The 20,239-nt window shown below is 36.4% G+C and overlaps 2 protein-coding genes across 2 annotated transcripts; one reads left to right on the top strand and one right to left on the bottom strand.

Moving 5' to 3' along the window:
• The first annotated feature begins 405 nt into the window (after nucleotides 1–405).
• On the top strand, nucleotides 406–1,666 carry LOC134662702 (lipase 1-like). Its single transcript, XM_063518975.1, has one exon. It carries the CDS (start codon nucleotides 406–408, stop codon nucleotides 1,654–1,656), a length of 1,251 nt encoding a protein of 416 aa, XP_063375045.1. The 3' UTR covers nucleotides 1,657–1,666.
• Nucleotides 1,667–1,909: 243 nt separating this feature from the next.
• Nucleotides 1,910–19,937, bottom strand: LOC134662846 (carbohydrate sulfotransferase 4-like). Its single transcript, XM_063519169.1, has 5 exons — nucleotides 19,076–19,937; nucleotides 18,598–18,712; nucleotides 6,673–6,746; nucleotides 6,099–6,315; nucleotides 1,910–2,053 (listed from the first exon to the last, which is right to left on the bottom strand). The coding sequence occupies exons 1-5, from the start codon at nucleotides 19,906–19,908 to the stop codon at nucleotides 1,937–1,939; spliced, it is 1,356 nt and encodes a 451-aa protein (XP_063375239.1). The 5' UTR covers nucleotides 19,909–19,937; the 3' UTR covers nucleotides 1,910–1,936.
• Between the last annotated feature and the right edge of the window lie 302 nt (nucleotides 19,938–20,239).

Raw genomic sequence — 20,239 nt, 5'->3', positions numbered from 1 at the left:
CGGATCCTCCACTTTCGTCTTAGGACCCTAATTTGTCAGAATGTTTTTTTGAACGAAGTTTGAGGAACTTGAGGATGAGGACGACGGACACGGATACGGACACGGACACGAAAAACATGAACATAACATAACAGAACAAAATATATATACCTACATACTACTATTAATGTACCGTACCTACCTACCTAAAAAGTTATACGGAACGCTTCACGAAAAACAAATCGTGTACCCCGGAAATTTCACTCCTCGAAGCCTAAATAGCAGTTAATTACGTCAGTTAGGTACCAAAATAAAATTCAGCCACTTGTTTAAACACGAGAGGTACTACCTATAAAAGGACCTACGCTAAAGTTTAAAGCCGCAGAAGTTAAGGTTGTCATTAGACTACTTATATATTCATTGAACATGTTATTCATGTTACACGGTTGCCTGATTTTGTTGTTCATATCAGGGTCCCTGGCCGGCCTGAACTTGTTAAGTGCGGTGGCGAACCTAACGTCGCGACCGCTCGAGGGGATCACCAAAAACAACAAGGATTTTATCCAAATTGCTATCGAAAATGGATACAATGCTGAAAAACACGAAGTGATAACCGACGATGGGTACATACTGACCGTGTACAGAATACCACCCGGGAGTAAATGTACCAAGAAAACTCCAATGCTGCTAGTTCATGGCCTTCTCCTATCGGCCGAGTGCTTCGTAGACTCGGGGCCGAATGCGCCCGGGTTCGTTTTAGCTCAAGAGTGCTACGATGTGTGGTTCGGCAACGTGCGAGGCAATTACCATTCCCGGAGACACGTGACTTTGGATCCTGACCGAGATTTGGAGTTTTGGAAGTTTTCAGTAGACGAAATGGGACTGTTCGATATACCCGCCATGATCGACTACGTGCTTGATGCGACGAATGCAGAAAAGCTAAACTATATCGGTCATTCACAAGGCGGTGGCAGCTTCTTCATGATGAACTCCGAAAAACCAGAATATGCTGACAAAATTAGTCTTTTTATTGGTTTAGCGCCGGCTACGCGACAATACTACACTAAATCGGTAATTGATAGATTGGTAGCGAATACCATAAATTCTTTGCAAGCCACTTTGGAAGCGTCTGGAGTTTGGGAGGTCGCATCCCGAGGTTTACCTATTCAAGGAGCCTTGGAGGCATTGGGCCGAGTGCCGTTATTAGCAGACACACTTGGTAATGTGGGATTATCCACTGTAGATTCGCCTCATCCAGGCTCCATCACCTCAGAAACTTTTCGAAGAATGTTCGAACACGTCCCAGCCGGAACGTCCATCCAAAATCTGGCCAAATACGGACAGGCTATGAATGAACTCAAGTTCCTCAAGTTTAACTATGGTTCCGAGGAGAATCTGAAAGTTTACGGGGTATCTGAACCTCCAGAATACGACCTTGGTAAGACCACGATGCCGGTTGTTATCTTCCACGGCAAGTCAGACCACATAGTGGACACGAGAGACATGGATTGGGTCGTCAGTCAGTTACCGAATGTGTTGGAGTACGTCACGATGGCGGATCCGCTGTGGAATCATTTTGACATGGCCTTCAGCCAATACTGGAAAAAACAATTGTACACTACGATGGAAAAGTATTTAAAAAAATATGATAATATAACATTGATTGAGCATAGATAGGTAAAACAAATTAAATTTTACGTTTGTAATTTTTTTTAAATCAAGGATAAATCGATAAGTACTCATTTGTCTACTCACTTGTCTACCCCACCTTGCCTTTTCAGCAAAAACTTCGTATAGGTAGAGATTACCTACGTAGAAGTAAAATAAAATAAAAATCAGTTGTAAATAAGCGTAATATCTTCGCAGTTAATTATTACCTATAAAATGAATACCATTAATAATCGAATGTAAATCAAAAATGAAGACAAATAAAAAACTGTAACTTTTTATTTGCTTCTTAAGACCGTCGAGTATAATTGAATGTGTCCAGTGGGTGAAAGTCCTTGCTTGTCATGTGCGTAGCGTTGTGCGCCAACCGATATCCCCACAACTCCATAGCCTGCTTGCATGCCATCTGAAATGATTAAATAAAATGTGTAGAATAAAATATAATTTATTCAGGACGCTTATACAACAAACATTTTACAAAAACATGTCACAAAAACGGTTTAAAACGTCACTGAAAAGGTTTCCACTCAGCTTGGTGTCAAGGTAGGTACCTAATGAATACCTTGACGCTGGTCTTCATTCTTCCTACTGAATATGAGTATAGTAACGGCACCAGTCATGGGACATTTAAGAGGAAATTTGGAGTATTTGTGACATTTCCCTGATACATGTAAAAGTTCTACCGCTTAGCTTGTTAAAAGATGAATATCCTATCCTTCTTTCATGTTTTAGCCGTGTTGTATCAAAGATACTGCAGTTAGTTTCCACATAATTAATAACTTAAAAGTATGTTTTTTTCTCCAGTCATGGACACCAAAGCTCCAGTAATGGAACCCCGGTAATGGACGTGGATCCAGTAATGGGCCCCCTATAATGGGCATACCCTATCAGTATAAGATATTGGAATAGGGAATAAGATTTTGGCAAAAAACTAGTTATTAGTCATTTTTGTCACCCGATTGCATTGTCATCCGATTTGCATACGTATCCAAAATTTCAACTCAAATGCCATTTCCAAGATTTGAACCACACTAACTAATACAGGGTGGATTTTCTTTTTGGGTCAGTGAGGGCAGCTACCAGATTCCGTGCTGCTACGAGAAAACGGTCTTAGAAGACCTTCCCTCGATTTCAAATTAATGAAGATTGGCTTTTACAGATTTTGGAAAAAACATACAGGGTGCGAGGAAAAGGTAATTTTTGACAAACTTTTTTTTTTTATGCCAATCGATCCCATTCCTATTGAGGATCAAAAGCTTGTATGGAACTAAAAAAAAATCCGGCTAGAAAAGCCACAAATCGAGGAAAACTTTTCCCATACAATTTGTATGAAAATGAAAACTTATATTTTTCACATGCTATTTTTGTATGCCAATCGATTCCATTCCTATCCAGTATCAATAGTTTTTTTGGGGTCAAAATTAAATTTCACATTTTCTCCATAGTAAATGTACCTATGGAATTTTTTTTTATTAATTTGTGGCTTTTTAGTACATTATCGTAAGTTGACCTCAAAGAAACTATTGATACTAGATAAGAATGGAATCAATTGGCATAGAAAAATAGCATGTGAAAAATAAAAGTTTTGATTTTCATACAAATTGTATGGGAAAAGTTTTCCTCGATTTGTGGCTTTTCTAGCCGGAATTTTTTTTTAGTTCCATACAAGCTTTTGATCCTCAATAGGAATAGGATCGATTGGCATCAAAAAAAAGATTGTCAAAAATTACCTTTTTCTCGCACCCTGTATGTTTTTTCCAAAATCTGTAAAAGCCAATCTTCATTAATTTGAAATCGAGGGAAGGTTTTCTAAGACCGTTTTCTCGTCGCAGCACGGGATCTGGTAGCTGCCCTCACTAACCCAAAAAGAAAATCCACCCTGTATACAAACTAACAGGGCAAGTTAAATAAAATTTTGTAAAAACGATATTAATTTATCCGAAGTCCGAGAAGACCTCCTGACATAGTTCGTACGAGTAACTACTACATTATACTTCTGTATTGTTTAAACATGAAATTACGCCATGGCAAGCATCATTATGTAAATTATCCCATCATAGGAGGTATGCAGTTTTACAGCTCCTATAATGGGATTGGGCAAAATACCTCTATTTTTTATACATCTCTAGAGTCACAACCAGGGGTCGGACAAAAAGAGCCGATGACGTAAAAATGACGTAATCTTGCACACAGGATGATGTTTGAGTTTGTATTTAAACTTCCGTGTGACATGTAGTAACAAAGTAGTATTAATGAAGTAACAAAATAATCGTAAATAAATCCATGGAATTAATAATACAGGTGGTAGGGTGATGTAGTGAATAAAATAAATTTCTTCGTTGGTATATCTTGATTACAGCAAGAGCAGTATACGTGTTTGTCACGTACCTCCAAAAACGGAAAATTGCCACAATATTCGAGTACAGATGACATTTTAGAGCGTTTTCTTATACATTAGTAAATATACATTTTAGCTAAATATAATCGTGAAGATACAATAGCTAAACAATAACGAAGTCAATTTATTGTTCATCTGATTGACAATGTGTCAGTCAAAAACGTACTTACTCATTTCAAGTGGCGATATCGTTTAATAAAGAGGTTGATAAATGATAAGTGATAATTGTTTATGAAAATCAAAAATACTATTTGAAATCATCCTATAAGTGGTTTGACGTCATCCGCACTTTTTGTCCGACCCCTGGTCACAACATAATGTGTTGTATACCTTATCTCATGGTAAATGCAATTAACAAAATACATTCTAGTTTACATCAAGTAATAATTAATTACAATTTAATATATGAACTCACCTCTCTTAGCGAAGTTGTTAAGAATTCTTACTGGTTATTTTTTCCAGTGACACGACAACTTTTGGGTTGGCGCCAATTTCTTAAAAATTAACCGAAATTAATAAAAAGTAAAACTTAAACAGCTCTATGACTCTTATTTATGGTAAAATATTGCCAGTGTTTATAAACTACTTTTACATACTTATTTTAGAGGATTTGTGGTTTTATGTCCCATTACCGGTTCCACGTCCATTATAGGGTCCATTACGTTATGTGCTTACCTACTTGAATATATTTAAGTAAAGTACCATTTAAATTATATGACACTTATCACGGAAAATTATCCCTTCTTCTTAAATATACCCAGCCCACAGCTTTAAATGTTACCCAATAGCCAATTTCCCGCTATTATAAAATGATGTGATTGGTCAATAAAAGTTTTGATTGGCTGAAATAAAATTCGTCAAACCTCTTGAGCGGCAATATTTGGCGTTGTCAAACTACGCGCTGTGTTGAGCATGGTTGGTTGAGCATGTGTTGAGTGCATGGCTAGCGGAACATTGAACGTGGGGTCATTTCTGAGCTTTAGTCAGACTTCTATATTCTAAATCGATATTAGAAACCTGGTTTAAAACGAATGGTCTTAAGTTAAATTCTGATAAGACGCATATTATGAATTCAGTACGTGGCAAAAAGAATCTGATAAGATTGAAATAACTACCTTCAAGGGTGTAGCAATCCAGAGTGTCCAAAACGTAAGGTTCGACTTAGATTCTACTCTTTCGTGGAAGATGCATATAAATACGGTCTGTGGAAAGTTAGCAAAAGGTGTATATATCCTTAAGCAGTTAAAAACACTTATCTCTAGTGATAGTCCAAAGGAAGCGTACTATGCTTATGTCCACTCAATCCTGTCATACGGAATCTTGTTATGGGGAAATGCAACAGATTTTGAGCGAGTTCTAAAAATGCAGAAACGTGCAATTAGAATCTTGGCTAACGCAAAGTATAGGGAAAGTTGTAGGGACCATTTTAAAAACCTTGGTATTCTAACATCAGTATCAACATATATTTATGAGATATTACTATATGTAAGAAGAAAACAAAGTCAATTTGTATGTTGTGCTAGGGATATCAGTATACGCCCAACAAGGTATCCAGACGATCTGAGGCCAGTAAAATGTAGATTAAATATTACAAAAAAATGCCCTAAGATAATGGCTCAAAAATTATATAATAAGTTGCCAAAAGAAACTAAAGCTGAAACCAATTTCAACACCTTCAGTCGCCAAGTAAAGAAATTGCTACTCAAAAAGACAGTGTACAGTGTAAAGGAATACCTAAATAATGAGTACTGACTCCACCGCAAACATGTAATTTTAACTGTTTAAGTAATTTAAGTAATTATATCTGTAAATTGAAAATTAATAATGTTTAAGGTATGTACTGTTCAATTATATTAGGTATATTATCTGCTAATTCTATAAATAATTTAATTAATCATGAGGATATTTTGACGATCTTGATATGTATTCATCTTTATATTCGATTGTAATAAAAACATGTAATACTTATTGAGAAATAAATGAATCTAAATCTAAAAACTTTTGCTTAATGTGCTTGGTCAAAATTGTCACTGAACCACTCAACACACTTTACCTGTATCTCCTGAACGTATTCATAGTGTAAAATATTCTTCCACTTGAACGGCACGTCGCGGGACACCCTGAAGGTGTCGTAGGCTCCCCCCGCCTGCAGAGTGGTATGCGATGCCAGGAACTGCTCAACTTCGGCCGTCATGCTGAGCCCTAAGAACTTGAATAGTCGGAGCGTCATGCTTTTGGGCTCTAAAGATAAATCTTCCATACGTAGTACCCTGTAAACAAGGCATACCTATACTAAGGACTAAGTACAATTGGGTTCATCATCATCGTCAGCCTACTCTCGTCCACTGCTGGAACATTAGGCCTCTCCTATTGCACGCCATTGAGCACGATTTGCGGCAACTCTGATCCAGCTCTTGCCAGCCGCCTTGCAAAGGTCATCGCTCCACCTAGTTTGAATCTAGTTAGAATTGGGTTGATTTTAAACAAATACCTAGGCGGGGACAGGCTGAGCGGTGCACAGGGTGCAATCGCACGTGTCGGAAGCCGGTGTTGCTCGAAGGCATGACGCGTTATGCTCGCACTCCGCTGCAGTGCCTGCAGTATTACGAAGACTTAAAAACACTTACATAAGCCTGTTTGGGTATTGTTGCTGAAGTTTTTTCGCAGCTATATAGTCGCTTATCATGTCAGCGCAGAGCAGGGCCCCTATTCGACATGTGCAACTGTCAGATTTCGCGTCATTTGAAATTCAACTGCTGAAGTTCATTTGAAGTTCATCAAGTGCTGAAGTTCATTTGGTACAAACAATAATTTAACAAAAAACAACTGTGTTTTATTATTACTTTAAGGTTTATAATGGTTTGGTTTGGTTGTCACCTAACTGTGGATTGCTAATGTCAAATTTTGACAAGTAATGATTCCAAAGGTAGACTTGGTTCTCTATGACCTTCGGCACCATCTTGGAGTTTTTGACGTGCGAAAGGGTAATTTATAGCAAAGAGTAAAACTTTTTTTTTTCAGTACGTAAGTTTACATGAATTAATGACATCTTGTGAGCGATAGACCAACGAATGCGCTGTAGGCGATGCGGCGGCGAGTAGTGGAACTTACGTGACAATTTCCATCAATCAAAAAGGGACTACATTGCTGATGGTCGATAAAGGCTATTAATAATTGAATTTTAACAGCAAGAATGCCTTATTGACAAGCGATCTTTTTGTTGACCCCACACCTACACGTCAAATAATGCTTGCTCCACACATTCTCCTATAAACGCTCAAAATTGTAAAAAAATGAAACAATTTACTCATCACCTCTCTCAACTCAAGCTGCCTATTTCTAAACCACGTTAATAAACCACAAGTTGTACCTTAAGAGCCTCCTGTTGGAGCTGAGATTTAAATATTTTAGGTAAATATACCCGTCTCGCTAACGGAAGCGGCACCTAAAACTAATGCGATAAGGACAAGGTGAAAAATCCTGCGTAAAAATCTCAAATATCGAGGTCGAGTACGAAACCTCCTGTTTCCTGTTTACTTTTAACTGTTTCCTCCTCCAAAACTTAACCAATCGTAACCAAATTTGGAAATCTAAATGATTATGAAATTATCTGTGTCGGACCGTTTTGCTTTTTTGGCTAATTGATATCAGTTTTGAATACCACGCCTCTCATTGCGGCATAGTCAATTAGGCCATTTTGGCCATTTTTGAAGGGCTCTAGCGCCTTAAAAAACAAAAATATCAAAAAAAGCAAAACGGTCCGACACCGTTATTGACAATATTAATCTGTGTTAAAAAAATCATTGCTCTAGCTTCAAAACCCACGGAGGAAACAGTCGAGTACGTTTGTATGGAGAAATGACCACTCCTGTTGGCTCTTAACACATTTCGTAAACCACATATTCAGAAAAGTCCGTATTTTATTACTAAGTGGAACATGAATAGCTTGTATTACTTTTTTGGCATAAAAGTAATCTAAATTAGTCAAAATATTTTGACTAAATATTGCGCTACTGCTACCTACTATATAGGTACCTACTACCTTAGTAACTTGGTAACTTTGTCAGTCACCAACTATTTTGATGCTACCTACAAAGAGCATCAAAATAGTTGGTGACTGACAGGTCAGGCTTCGGTCTTGGTAAGTAATATAGTCAAATACAGTAGGTCATAAGACCTAACATTACTACCAAGACCTAAAAGTACCTATTGTTTAATATGTATCTACTCAGAGATGATTTTTAATTAAAGGAGATTAAATACATATATGTTATTCAACTACAAATAAAAAAATTAGATCTATTTCAGTTTACACATTTTTTTTCGTTTTGTTTAATAAAACATTAAAGTTTTTAAGCATTTAACTTTATTTAATTTTCTTCACTTTATTATTTTCTGATATTTAAGTAGGTATGGTGTTTCAGGTTGGTAACAGGAAATAAGAAAACCACACCTCTCCAAAAACTCTGCTGGTGATTCACATCTGTAAGTTTAAATATGAAACATGATAAAAACACTTAAATTAAAAACTTAATGTCTGGGAGACCGAGTTTTGCTCGGGAAACATATAATAACCCAAAAATGCGTTTTCCCAGAGATAAAACCTAGCTAGATCGATTTTGCGCCCCCGTAAACCTCCATATAGCAAATTTCATCTAAATCCGTTTAGAGCCGTTCCCGAGATCCCCGAAATATATATACATATAAATAAATAAATAAATTTACAAGAATTGCTCGTTTAAAGGTATTAAAAACTTATAAATAAATTATTAGCCCTAAATCCTGGTAGTGAGTGTAGTGACCTACCAAGTGCGGTAGGGTGCCCTTCTGCAGGCTGCCCGCTTGCCCCGCTGGATAAGAATGCTGATCCGCATCATCAAAAGCATACAGATATAAAGCGCTTTGACAGCTCCTCTTAGAGGCAACGCGCGCTAGGCCGCACGCCATAAATCTAACCTAAAGTCTTAAATTCGAGATCATGAACATGAAATATTGTTCGCTATAATATTAAAATCATAGGTATTAGACCTATGATTTTACTATTATAGCGAAAAGTTAGCAGGAGACGGCCGTGCCGTGGTCGTGATAGGTACAGCATGCGTGGACCAGACAAGCAAACCCTGAATTATGTCCCTACCTATTTGACTATACCTTTGTTCACCATTATGTTCACCTATGTATATTTACTCTTCTTTCCAAGATAATCATCTTTTTCAAGATGTAACCCGTATAATCGGGCTGTATAATTGCCTCAATTTTTTTTACACAAAGTTGTATGTAATCTTAATTCGATAATTAATGATGTTTTACATATTTATCATATACTATTTTGCAAATTTTTCTTGGATATTTGTACGTTGTTTATTTCGATTGACGATTACTATGACAGCGTTTTTTTTTTCTTTTTTGGCATTTACTACAGTAGCCAGTGTCATGTCGATATAAAAACACTTTAAAAATGGAAAGGTTGAGTCCTCAATACAGTGACATTATAACTCAAACAAGAACCATCCAAAGGGGGGTGGGGGGAAATTTCGTTATCTGCCTCTCTATCACTCTTGCATATACGAGCGAAATTTAATGGTGGCAGATAACGAAATTGGTATCGCGGCAGGCCCTCTTTAAACAAACCGCCTTGATTCATCAATGTTATATTTATTAGGAACAAACGTTGACTGCCGACTGTTCTATATATTATACTACTCTTTGCTGCCCACTTCTAGCGCTGGCGGTACACCGCGAAAATCAGTAAAATGCTGCAAATGGTGTTAAAGGTCTGAAAATCGGTACGATTGATCTTTAGGACATTTGAAACAATTTGACCCGAAGCGCCAACAAATAAAAAAAACGAGAGGAGTTATGACGTCATGTTTTTTTGTATGAAATAAAAAAAATGTTTAGAAACCTATCGTGTATGGTATTAAACGAAAGGGCTTTCTGAGCCAATGCTAAAAATATATCACATAGTTACATTTCAGTCATTTTGTTTAAATTATAATAAAAATAGTTTTCAAAACATACCAAGTTTGGGCTTCTCCAGATACAATACCATAATTTTTTTTTGTAAAATATACCTCAAATTATCCCTAATATCCTCATATCTAACCCTAATAAAGCAATTTTGAAATTATTTACATTTAGGTTTTTTTTTTAATTTTTCAATTTTACAAAGTGTAATAATAGCCCTGCCGAATTACTCAATACGAGTAATAATGTCATTCGGGTAAAATAAGAGTATTGAAACTTGCTTTTTCTACTCCCGTACTTTTATTTGTCATTTAAAGGGTCGTGCACACACCTTTAAACCCCTAACTTATAGTTATCAACACAAGTCTTTAGTCTATTCCCCAAAAAAATATTTGTGCATACACGCAGTATCTTTTTGGCACTTTTACGATACTTCGTGTAATCACCATTTAAAAAATATTGTATGGAATACATTGTTTCCAACCTAATTTTGTCATTTCTGACAGATGAGTAAACCATAGACATGTTTTGGTTAATGGTACGATTATTTTCATCTTTATAGGGCTGTATCTCCTAAACCGTGCGTCGTAGCACAAAAATAATCAAATTTTCGTTCCCCTTTGAAACTCCTAAGTAATATTTAGAAAACACGAAAAACAAAAAAAAAAGAATTTTTTTTTATAGGGTTGTATCTCCTAAACCGTGCGTCGTAGCGCAAAAATATTAAAATTTTCATTCCTCTGTAAGAAACCCTAATTAATATTTAAAAAAAAAACACAAAAAAGAGATTAAAAAAAAACAAAAAAAACTTTATAATGCTGTATCTCCTAAACCGTGCGTCGTAGCGCAAAAATAATCAAATTTTCGTTCCCCTTTAAGGAACCCCTAAGTAAGATTTAAAAAACACAAAAAAAGAAAAAAAAAAGAAAAAAAAAGAAAAAGAGGAAGAAAAATATTTATAGGGCTGTATCACCTAAACCGTGCGTCGTAGCGCAAAAATAATAAAATTTTCGTTCCCCTTAAGAATCCCACGCACTGAACAACCTATCACATTAGGACATGAAACAATCATCATCATCCATTTTTATTATTATTTCATTGCATTTCAAAGTAAGTGCTTGGTCGTAGAAAAAGTATTGTATGCAACGTTGTTTAACTGAGTCAAAAAATACTAGTGGCGTCTTTATTAACAATTTTCGGTTGTTGTTTGTTGTTATTGTTACTCACGCCACTCGCCTTTTTTGACCTCTCTTAAACAACAGTTGCATAAAATACTATTACATGTTCCTTTGGTAATATCTAAGCTTTAAGTAAGAAAAAGTTCTGATGAGTGGGGGGCGGAGAACTCGGGAAAGGGGGGACGTTAAAGGTGAGTTTTTTCGGTTAATTCTTTCTTAATTATTACATAGACAATTTTTACTACGACTTATAGATTCCGAGATATAAGCGACTTTCTGAAAAAAACCGTTTTATATTAATTTTATGCTTTCTTTTTAAATATTTAATTGAGAGATTCATAGATCACACTATGTAAAATTGAAAAATAAAAAAAAAACCTAAATGTATATAATTTCAAAATTGCTTTATTAGGGTTAGATATGAGGATATTAGGTATAAGATTAGAGGTATATTTTACAAAAAAAAATTTGCCGTATTGTATCTGGAGAAACCCAAACTTAATTGGTATGTTTTGAAAATTATTTATATTATAATAAAAAAAAAATACTGAAATGTAATGATGTGATATATGTTTGGAATCGGCTCCTAAAGCCCTTTCGTTTAATACCAAACACGATAGGTTTTTAAACAATATTTTTTTATTCCTTACAAAAAAAGATGACGTCATAACTCCTCTCGTTTTCTTTTTATTTGTTGGTGCTTCGGGTCAAATTGTTTCAAATGTTCTACAGATCAATCGTACCGATTTTCATACCTTTAACATCATTTGCAGCATTTTACTGAATTTCTCGGTGTACCGCCAGCGCTATATAGGTATACTTGGTCAACCAGATCTTGACAGTAGACAAAGGCGGCAATTTTGAAAAATGTAGGCGCGAAGGGATATCGTCCCATGGAAGATTTGAATTTCGTGCCTTTTTTTACTGACAAGATTTGGTTGACCAGCTATATACATATTATACTACTCTTTGCCTACGCCTTTGTTTTAAACTTTTTTTTAACAAGTTTTCACAGACAATTAAAAATTTGACATAGACACATCAAGGCGGTTTGTTTACAAAGGGGCCTATCGGGAAGTGCGAAAATCGAAACTCAGCTATTTGCCTCTTTATCGCTCGAATATGCAAGAGTGATAGAGAGGTTAGATAACAAAATTTCTAATTTCTGACTGTATTTTTCTTTAAATATTTTCAAATATAATTAAGTTGCGTTGTTTTATCACAAAGTTAAAAAGACTTAAAAGACCACTGTTTGTATCATCACCATCAGATCAGCTCGATGGTAACCATAAAAATATTGTATTGTCACCCATATTACATATTATGTACTTATGTAAATTTTCAGCTTCATGAACACCCGAGAAGTGGGTCAAATCTAGACACGCGGTAGCGTGTCCAGCCAAGTTCAAAGAAAAAGGAACTGGCGACGCAGCAACCGTGTGTAATATTACACGAACCATTTCGAGCTACTTTTGACCCCTTCACAACTTGAAACCTACTTAACCTACACACATGAAAGGACCCCGTACCATAAGTATGGAAAATGTGGTTTCAGTTAAATATTCTGAGATTTTGATATAATATAGATTTTAACGTCCTGAACAAAAGTCTCTATGGGGGCTACCACTGTTGCCGAGTCCCTTTCAGAGTTACGACTGATTTTGTATCAGATAGTAAATCATTAATTAGATGCAATTACCAACTATATATTTAAACAATTGACATTAGATTGAACCTATATTGCGATTTCGCGATAAACTGGCCATTTGACGAAAGATAAAGTGACTGCAATGTCAACTTCAAACGTGCGTCATGTGCACTTCGTAGATTATTAATAAATAACATAATATTTATTGATAATAATGTGAATATATACCGAATAAGATTATTTATGTAAGGTTTAGATGTAAGATTTACAAAGCTGACGTTAATCTTACTAGACGTAATGCTAATTGGAACCTTCTTAATGAAAATCATTTTCCGCAGTTTCCTAGGCTTGACATGGCGTATTTGAAGCGACTGACTATTGGTATTTACCAAATTAATTTAAGCCCTGCTTACATACAGGATAAAATGGATATGGATAATAACGATGTATTTGAGTTTGATGAACTAAATGAACACGGCCTGATACGTATGAGAATACGCTCGCGTTTTCGAAATGCAGTTAAACATCAATTATGGATAGCGTTCCAAAACGAAATTCCGGAGGAAGAGCCTATCTTGGCCTATTACTGTAAATGTAAAACCGGTGCCAGGACTATTGGTTGTTGTGCTCATGTTGCCAGTGTGGTATGGTACCTTGGTTATGCACGTCATCAAGAAAACGTGAAATACCCAAGTACTGCATTATTAAACCACATACTTGATTGTGCGAACAGAAATCCTTGATAAACCGAGTTTTAAAGTGTACATGTGTATCTATCAAAGTATGTAAATATATGTAGATAAGATTGAACGAGTAACACTATTTTCTTTCATTTTATCCGTTAGGTAGTTTGTTTTGTCTGGTACAATCTACTGTAAAAAATATGGGTGCATTAAAATGCACAAAAAAATGTTCCAATGATTTGTATGTCGTTGTAATAAGAACTTCTCAAAACATTTATCAAACGATTTATTTTTCACTAGAAAAAGACGCTGGAAGTGTCATATTACATTACTGATATTACTGTCACTGTGACAAGGTGCGAATTAGTAGTTAGTACTAGTCTATTTCCTTGAGGGTACAAAATAAGTCGTAACTCTGAAAGGGACTCGGCAACAGTGGTAGCCCCCATAGAGACTTTTGTTCAGGACGATAAAATCTATATTATATCAAAATCTCAGAATATTTAACTGAAACCACATTTTCCATACTTATGGTACGGGGTCCTTTGGCACATGTATTCAAGTCCCTTAGCTAGTTCAAAATACACTATTTCATAAACATAGCTCAAACAGTTATTGATAAATTAACCTTTAAAAACCGGCATTTTTGTGACTGACTGACATATAGATCAAAAACCTAACCCACTTCCAGGTGACCTAGAAACTTGAAATTTGGCATCAAGGTAGACTATTAGGTGTATATAGAAGGAAAAATGTGAAAATTGGAAATGATTGATATTTTGATGGAAAAAAAAATAATTAATACTTATAGACCAAAAACCTAACCCACTTCTAGATCACTTAGAAACTTGATATTTGGCATCAAAGTCGACTATTAGGTGCATATAGAAGGAAAAATGTGAAAACTGGAAATTATTGATATTTCGATGGAAAAAAAATAATTAATACTTATAGACCAAAAACCTAACCCACTTCTAGATGACTTAGAAACTTGATATTTGGCATCAAGGTAGACTATTAGGTGCATATAGAGGGAAAAATCTGAAAACTGGAAATTATTGATATATCGATGGAAAAAAAAAATACTTATAGACCAAAAACCTAACCCACTTCTAAATTACTTAGAAACTTGATATTTGGAATGAAAGTAGACTATAAGGCGTATACAAAAGAAAAAATGTGAAACTGAAACTTTTTGACAATTAACCGCGCGTTAGCGAGGGTCTCCTTTTCAGCTTAGGCAAACTGCTTTCATGATGAATACTATAGTAATTTCTGTACAAAAAGTAATGATATCCCAACAAAAACATAAATGTGAAATGAGAGCCAAGTTCAATATTGAGAATATGTGTCGTTGTTAAGTCGCCGACAAAAGAATTGATATCTATATGGGTGCCAAGTTCTATGCTGTGTAGAAAATCCTGAGATTATAAAGGATTTGTCTTGGCTAGTTTTTACGTATAGGCATATAGTGTAACGATGCACGTTACTATAGGCATCTAAATCAAAAGTATTATTTAAAATAATGTGAAATTAAGAAATTAACATAACATTTCTGTGCGCGACTGTACTTTCCGCCGAACGGCGATGTCAGCAGTTTTACCCTTCTTATACCACCGGCCATCACTCCGCGCCCCACTCTTCGTTCGATCGTCTCTAAGGACGGACGCTGCTGGCCGCGTTCACGAGCCGTGAGCCGTGTCCTCTCACGCGCCGGCGCAAATTAAAATAATATTTTTTAAATCGGCAATGCTAGCCAAGTGTAGCTAAATCTTTAAAATTTTCTATAAGCAAATGATTTTAAGTACTAGTTAGTTCTACCCGTCCTGCACCCCGTTTGGGTAAGTGTTGAACGTTACTTAGTTTTAAGAATCTAGTGTGCTAAATTCTATTGTGCTAAAACGCTTATAATTGTGCCTTGCCGGTATCATGTATTTTAAAATAATTCCTATCTAGTAAGTGTTGTTAGCCGCCGCGTCGCGGCGTAACGGTAAAAGTACCGTTATAACATGGCGTCTCATACATTTTGCCCAGCGTGTTATTTAACTTCAGATTATTAATAGCCTTAGCTCACAAGCTTAGTTTATTGCATTTTTATCATTTTAGTTGATCCCCATTATTGTAATTTAATTTCATAATCTTGCACTCTGCTTTTGGTACCTACTTGCCATATCACTTAACCGCTGTAACTCCGTTCTGGTTATGAACACCCACCATCTACTTTTTGCTACTCCCTTGCTTGCTTAGCGTCATCGTTGGGGTTCATACCGAGCGGCCAATTAATACGTGGACATAAAGCTGGACGATGTACATTCCAGGGTGCAATTAGACGGCTTAAAAACTACGGCGGCAGGGGGGACCTGCTGATCCGACCGCAGAGTAGGAGGCCCTCCAGAGGCTTCCCGGCTTCACGCACCAGCTGACCTCGGCGCTTCCCGAGACATCCCGGCGTCCGAACACAGGGCTCGCACGACCACCTTGCCACGTCAGGGGAGTACCCACCTACGTCAGTGAAATCAGACAGGCTAATTTAAAATTTAACGGACCACTACCACGACCACCGCTCGGGTTATTTTTTTAATAAATTTATTTGTTATAAAGCGTTTGGGACTTTAATTTAAACCTCCCAACCTTAATAATATTTTCCACCGTAATATATATGTTTTTTTCAACCGTAATATATATTTTTCTGTTAGTTTTTCAAAAACTTGGTTTGTTGTTAAAAACTAGCCAAGACAAATCCTTTATAATTTCAGGATTTTCTACACAGCACAGAACTTGGCACCCATATAGATCTCAATTCTTTTGTCGGCGAGTCAACAACGACACGTATTCTCAATATTGAACTTGGCTCTCATTTCACATTTATGTTTTTGTTGGGATTTAATTTGCATGATTTGATTGGAACCACATTGGAACAGACAGACAACCAACGGGACAGATGAAACTAAGTAAAAGCTTGAAAAAATGTGGCTTTTTCAATTTCTATTGCAACTTCAGATGAAAACGGGGTTTCTATTGTTTCCCAGATAGTTTTAAGCCATAATGTATTGTTTGCTCGAATTTTCGTTAGTCATAATTCATTTGGTTCAGAAACGCGTCACTTTTCAGGATTGCCATAAAACAAATCTAACCTAACCTAACCTATCTATAGGATAACCTAAAATCTTGAAATGTTAACGGTTTCAGTTTTATGAGTAATGATAATATGACAAACAATACATTATGACTTAAAACTTTATGGGAAACAACGGGACCCCATGAAAACGTCCTTATTGAAGCATAAGGACCCTTAATTTATGGAAAGCCACATATAACAACCAATTCGAGGCTACTAGGTGGCAAAATACGACTCAATACGAGTAGGTAGGTCAAATACACGAGAGTAAGGATTTATATTTGGCCAAATATTCTTGTGACAAAGTTATTCTTCCTCGCGTTATCTCGATTTTGCCACGGATCATGAGAACCTATTGTTCGCTTGACAATTAATCTCAAGGATTGGCGTAGGCACTAGTTTTTCCGAAAGCAACTGCCATCTGACCTTCCAACCCAGAGGGTAAACTAGGCCTTATTGGGATCTGTTAGGCTGTTAAAGTTTAAAGTTACCTACTCGTAAGTCTCGTAACACAACATATAAGTTTCACATAACAAAATTACTTACATATATATATTATGTACCTAAACATATTACTTTTCTAAAAAAAGGACTGAAATCTAGTGCTGCGAAGAAACGGTATTTTTGTTCGGCTTTTTTGTTGCTATTTTGGCATATGGATACATGGTAGAAGAAGTAAGTATGGAATCCTCCTCCGTTTTGCGTGGTCCGACGCTCCTGGCCGGGTTTTCGCGATTTTCCGTCAATGTCTGTCAATACCTTATTTCTTACGAACACCTAAAATAATAAGTTTAAAATTAATCTCAATGTCTCCAGTTTGCTGTTCATTCAAACTGACAAAATCCAAATTTCTGAGGCAATATACGACCGCTGTCTTATATAAGCCATTAAAATTCATCATGAATAATCACGTTGCGTTGTTATAAATTTAATTAAATAAATAATTATTGTATTTAATTTATAACAACTAATTAGGCATAGCGTCCAATTTAGAATATGACACAGGCACTAGTTCTTACGAATTTTACCTTAATTTATTAATCAAAGGACCTGAGGTAAAAGTGAGAAGAGGTTAATAAGCAGATGCACCAGCTAGTCGCCGACGCTCCGCTTCCCCCGGGATTAGCCCTTAAGCCTGCACCTAACAGACTGGCTCATAGGGGGCTATGAGCTTGCTGTTGCGTCAATTTTCATTTTTAGAAAAAAAAACTAGTCTACTAACTACTAACAACACAATAAATGCTTATTTTGCCGCATTCTTCACTATCTCTCCCTATTTCACTGCCATCTAACCCAGAGGACAAAAATATAGCTTATTGTGGCTACTGGCTACTCCGTCTTCCTCATGACTCATGATATTTTACTTCACCATAAAGTAATTGGTGTAATATCAAATGATATTTTTCACACAAGTTACAAGAAGTTCATTGCTAAGAGCCGGGGTTAGGACCCACGACGATTGGTTTAAAATTTAAACTTTATATATAATTTGTTACCTAGTAATTATACTAAATCTGTTTTCTTTTTGACATTTAGTGGTATATGTATTGCTGTATGTTTATTGTCAAGTTTTTTTTAATTCTGGACAATTGTCATATATTCGTTTTCATGATAGATCTACACCAACGCAACTGCATGTCATGTTCTTGCGGTTTATTTTTATAACGCCAAGATCGAAATTTGACTGTTAACTCCATCTTGCGTCGAGTAGGGGAATCAAAAAACTATAGAAAATAGAAATGCAGTTTACTCTATGCCATAGAATCCCCTTTTAAATGTCATAAATCCAAACATGGCGGCCATACCAATAGACAACCAAGTCTAGCGATGAAATGATTTGTTTACATGAGATTCACTGACAGGTGACACACTTTACCTATTCGACAACCCATGATTGTTCAGATTCAAATGAACTTCAACATGCGACGTCAAAAGTGGCATGTCGAATAAGGCCCCAGTTCAGGCTGAGAGCAATCTGGGCTTGTTTTTTTACAGAACTCCACGCCTTTGCCTTGCCGGGACTGCATGACCGCCCGCGGATCGCGGACCAACAGTACCACTTTTACATTTAGTCTGGAACGAGAACAAAAACATTTGCATAGCAGTATTTAGACACATAACCCTCGTAAGTACCGCACATCTCGAACCTTGATAGGGCAAAATCCTCAACACAGATGCCTCGTCAAAGCCTAAAACCTGTTTAACCGAAATATTTAATCTCACTAAGATAAACTAGGTACCTATTAACCAACCCCCCTTACCTTCCTTGCTTTCTTCCCTTCACGGTAATTCAGTAGAATGTTTGTCTTCATCCCTCAAAAAATAATTTAACCTTTGCACAGACCAAGTCAGTGCATGAGTAGGTACAGTCATGTTACCTTGGTCTGACTAGATATACCGATATTTAACGATAATAATGCATAAAATAGTTCTTACTCATGATCATCCATAATATCCTGCACGAGTCGTAGCCGGAACCGCACCAGTTTCATACTTTGGAACGGGAACAACTTACAAAAGCTAGAAGTGAACATGGGATCAAAAAACAGGTCTCTATTGTATTTAACGTGCTTCCATAATCTGTCATTGTGTTTGAACTGGTACCATGGTGTCACCTTATTACGAAGGTACTCTTCTAAATATCCACGTAAAAAGGTATCGAAATCACACTTGAACAAGGCCTTGACTGTTGTTAATGCGTTTTCAGCTTCTGGTGGGCCTCTGATCTGGAATGCTTTGACATTCATAAATGGCTCAAAGTGGTAGAAGTTTCCTGGCATCGCATTCAGAATATCACCTAGGAACGTCGAGCCAGACCTCCACGTTGATATAACGAGGCTTCGTAGAGGCTGCCCCCCCGATTCCAACAGTAGTTCCCTCAGATTTTTTGCCGCCGAATTTGTGAAGTTATAATTTGTTAATTCTAAGGCAATTTTCACTCTAGTCTCCTCGAGTATATCGTCAATGTTTGGTGAGCCCACGGGGGGGCTGTTCCATTGTTCTTCTTCTGTCAGGAAGTTGTTATAATTCCCGGGCCGCTCTGGATTTGAACGGTGCTTTGTGTTGTCTGTGTATCGAGTTACAGCAAGAATTAACAATACACTGATGCCGAATGCGAAACATATCCAATAAAAGTTAAATCTCAACAGCATTGTGCACTTGTAAACTCTGGCTAATGAAGGTAAATATGGAACACACTTGGTTAACAAAATTTCACGGTTCCTTGGCTCTATGATCCACGTCTTAAGGGTAATTCTAAAAAATATCATATTTTGCCTGTGTAATCATGGCCAAATATTTGGAGTTTGAATGTATGTTAATTTTATTTTGTCTCGATTATTTTATTTTATTAGCTAGCCAGATCTGATCTGCGAATTTACCAATGGGTACACGCTACCGAAATCCGGATTGTGAACTATAATTTAATAACTGTACCTATCCGTGAAACTGAAAAAGTAAACTATTAGTTAGCTGTATTACGTAGATTGGCCGGTCAGATCTATCTGCATAATGTATCTGGCGGCCAAATCTGTTAAAGTAGGTACCTATAGCGATAATTAGGCACATCAGGCAGTCTAGTATGAGTTTCCTACTCGCGCG

The sequence above is a fragment of the Cydia amplana genome, chromosome 3 (genome assembly GCF_948474715.1).
Source record: "Cydia amplana chromosome 3, ilCydAmpl1.1, whole genome shotgun sequence".
Lineage (NCBI taxonomy): Eukaryota > Metazoa > Arthropoda > Insecta > Lepidoptera > Tortricidae > Cydia > Cydia amplana.
The sequence above is the reverse complement of the archived record's forward strand: the minus strand, read 5'-3'. Positions and strand labels throughout refer to the sequence as shown.

What these genes read in the sequence shown, in the direction of transcription:
- LOC134662702 (XM_063518975.1), top strand. Translation starts at nt 406, where the DNA reads ATGTTATTCATGTTACACGGTTGCCTGATTTTGTTGTTCATATCAGGG.
- LOC134662846 (XM_063519169.1), bottom strand. Translation starts at nt 19,908, where the DNA reads ATGATATTTTTTAGAATTACCCTTAAGACGTGGATCATAGAGCCAAGG. An exon ending in GATATTATGGATGATCATGA is followed by an intron (nt 18,713 to 19,075) that starts GTAAGAACTATT and finishes TTCTCGTTCCAG; the next exon opens with ACTAAATGTAAAAGTGGTAC. An exon ending in CAGATTGCTCTCAGCCTGAA is followed by an intron (nt 6,747 to 18,597) that starts CTGGGGCCTTAT and finishes CGAATAGGGGCC; the next exon opens with CTGCTCTGCGCTGACATGAT.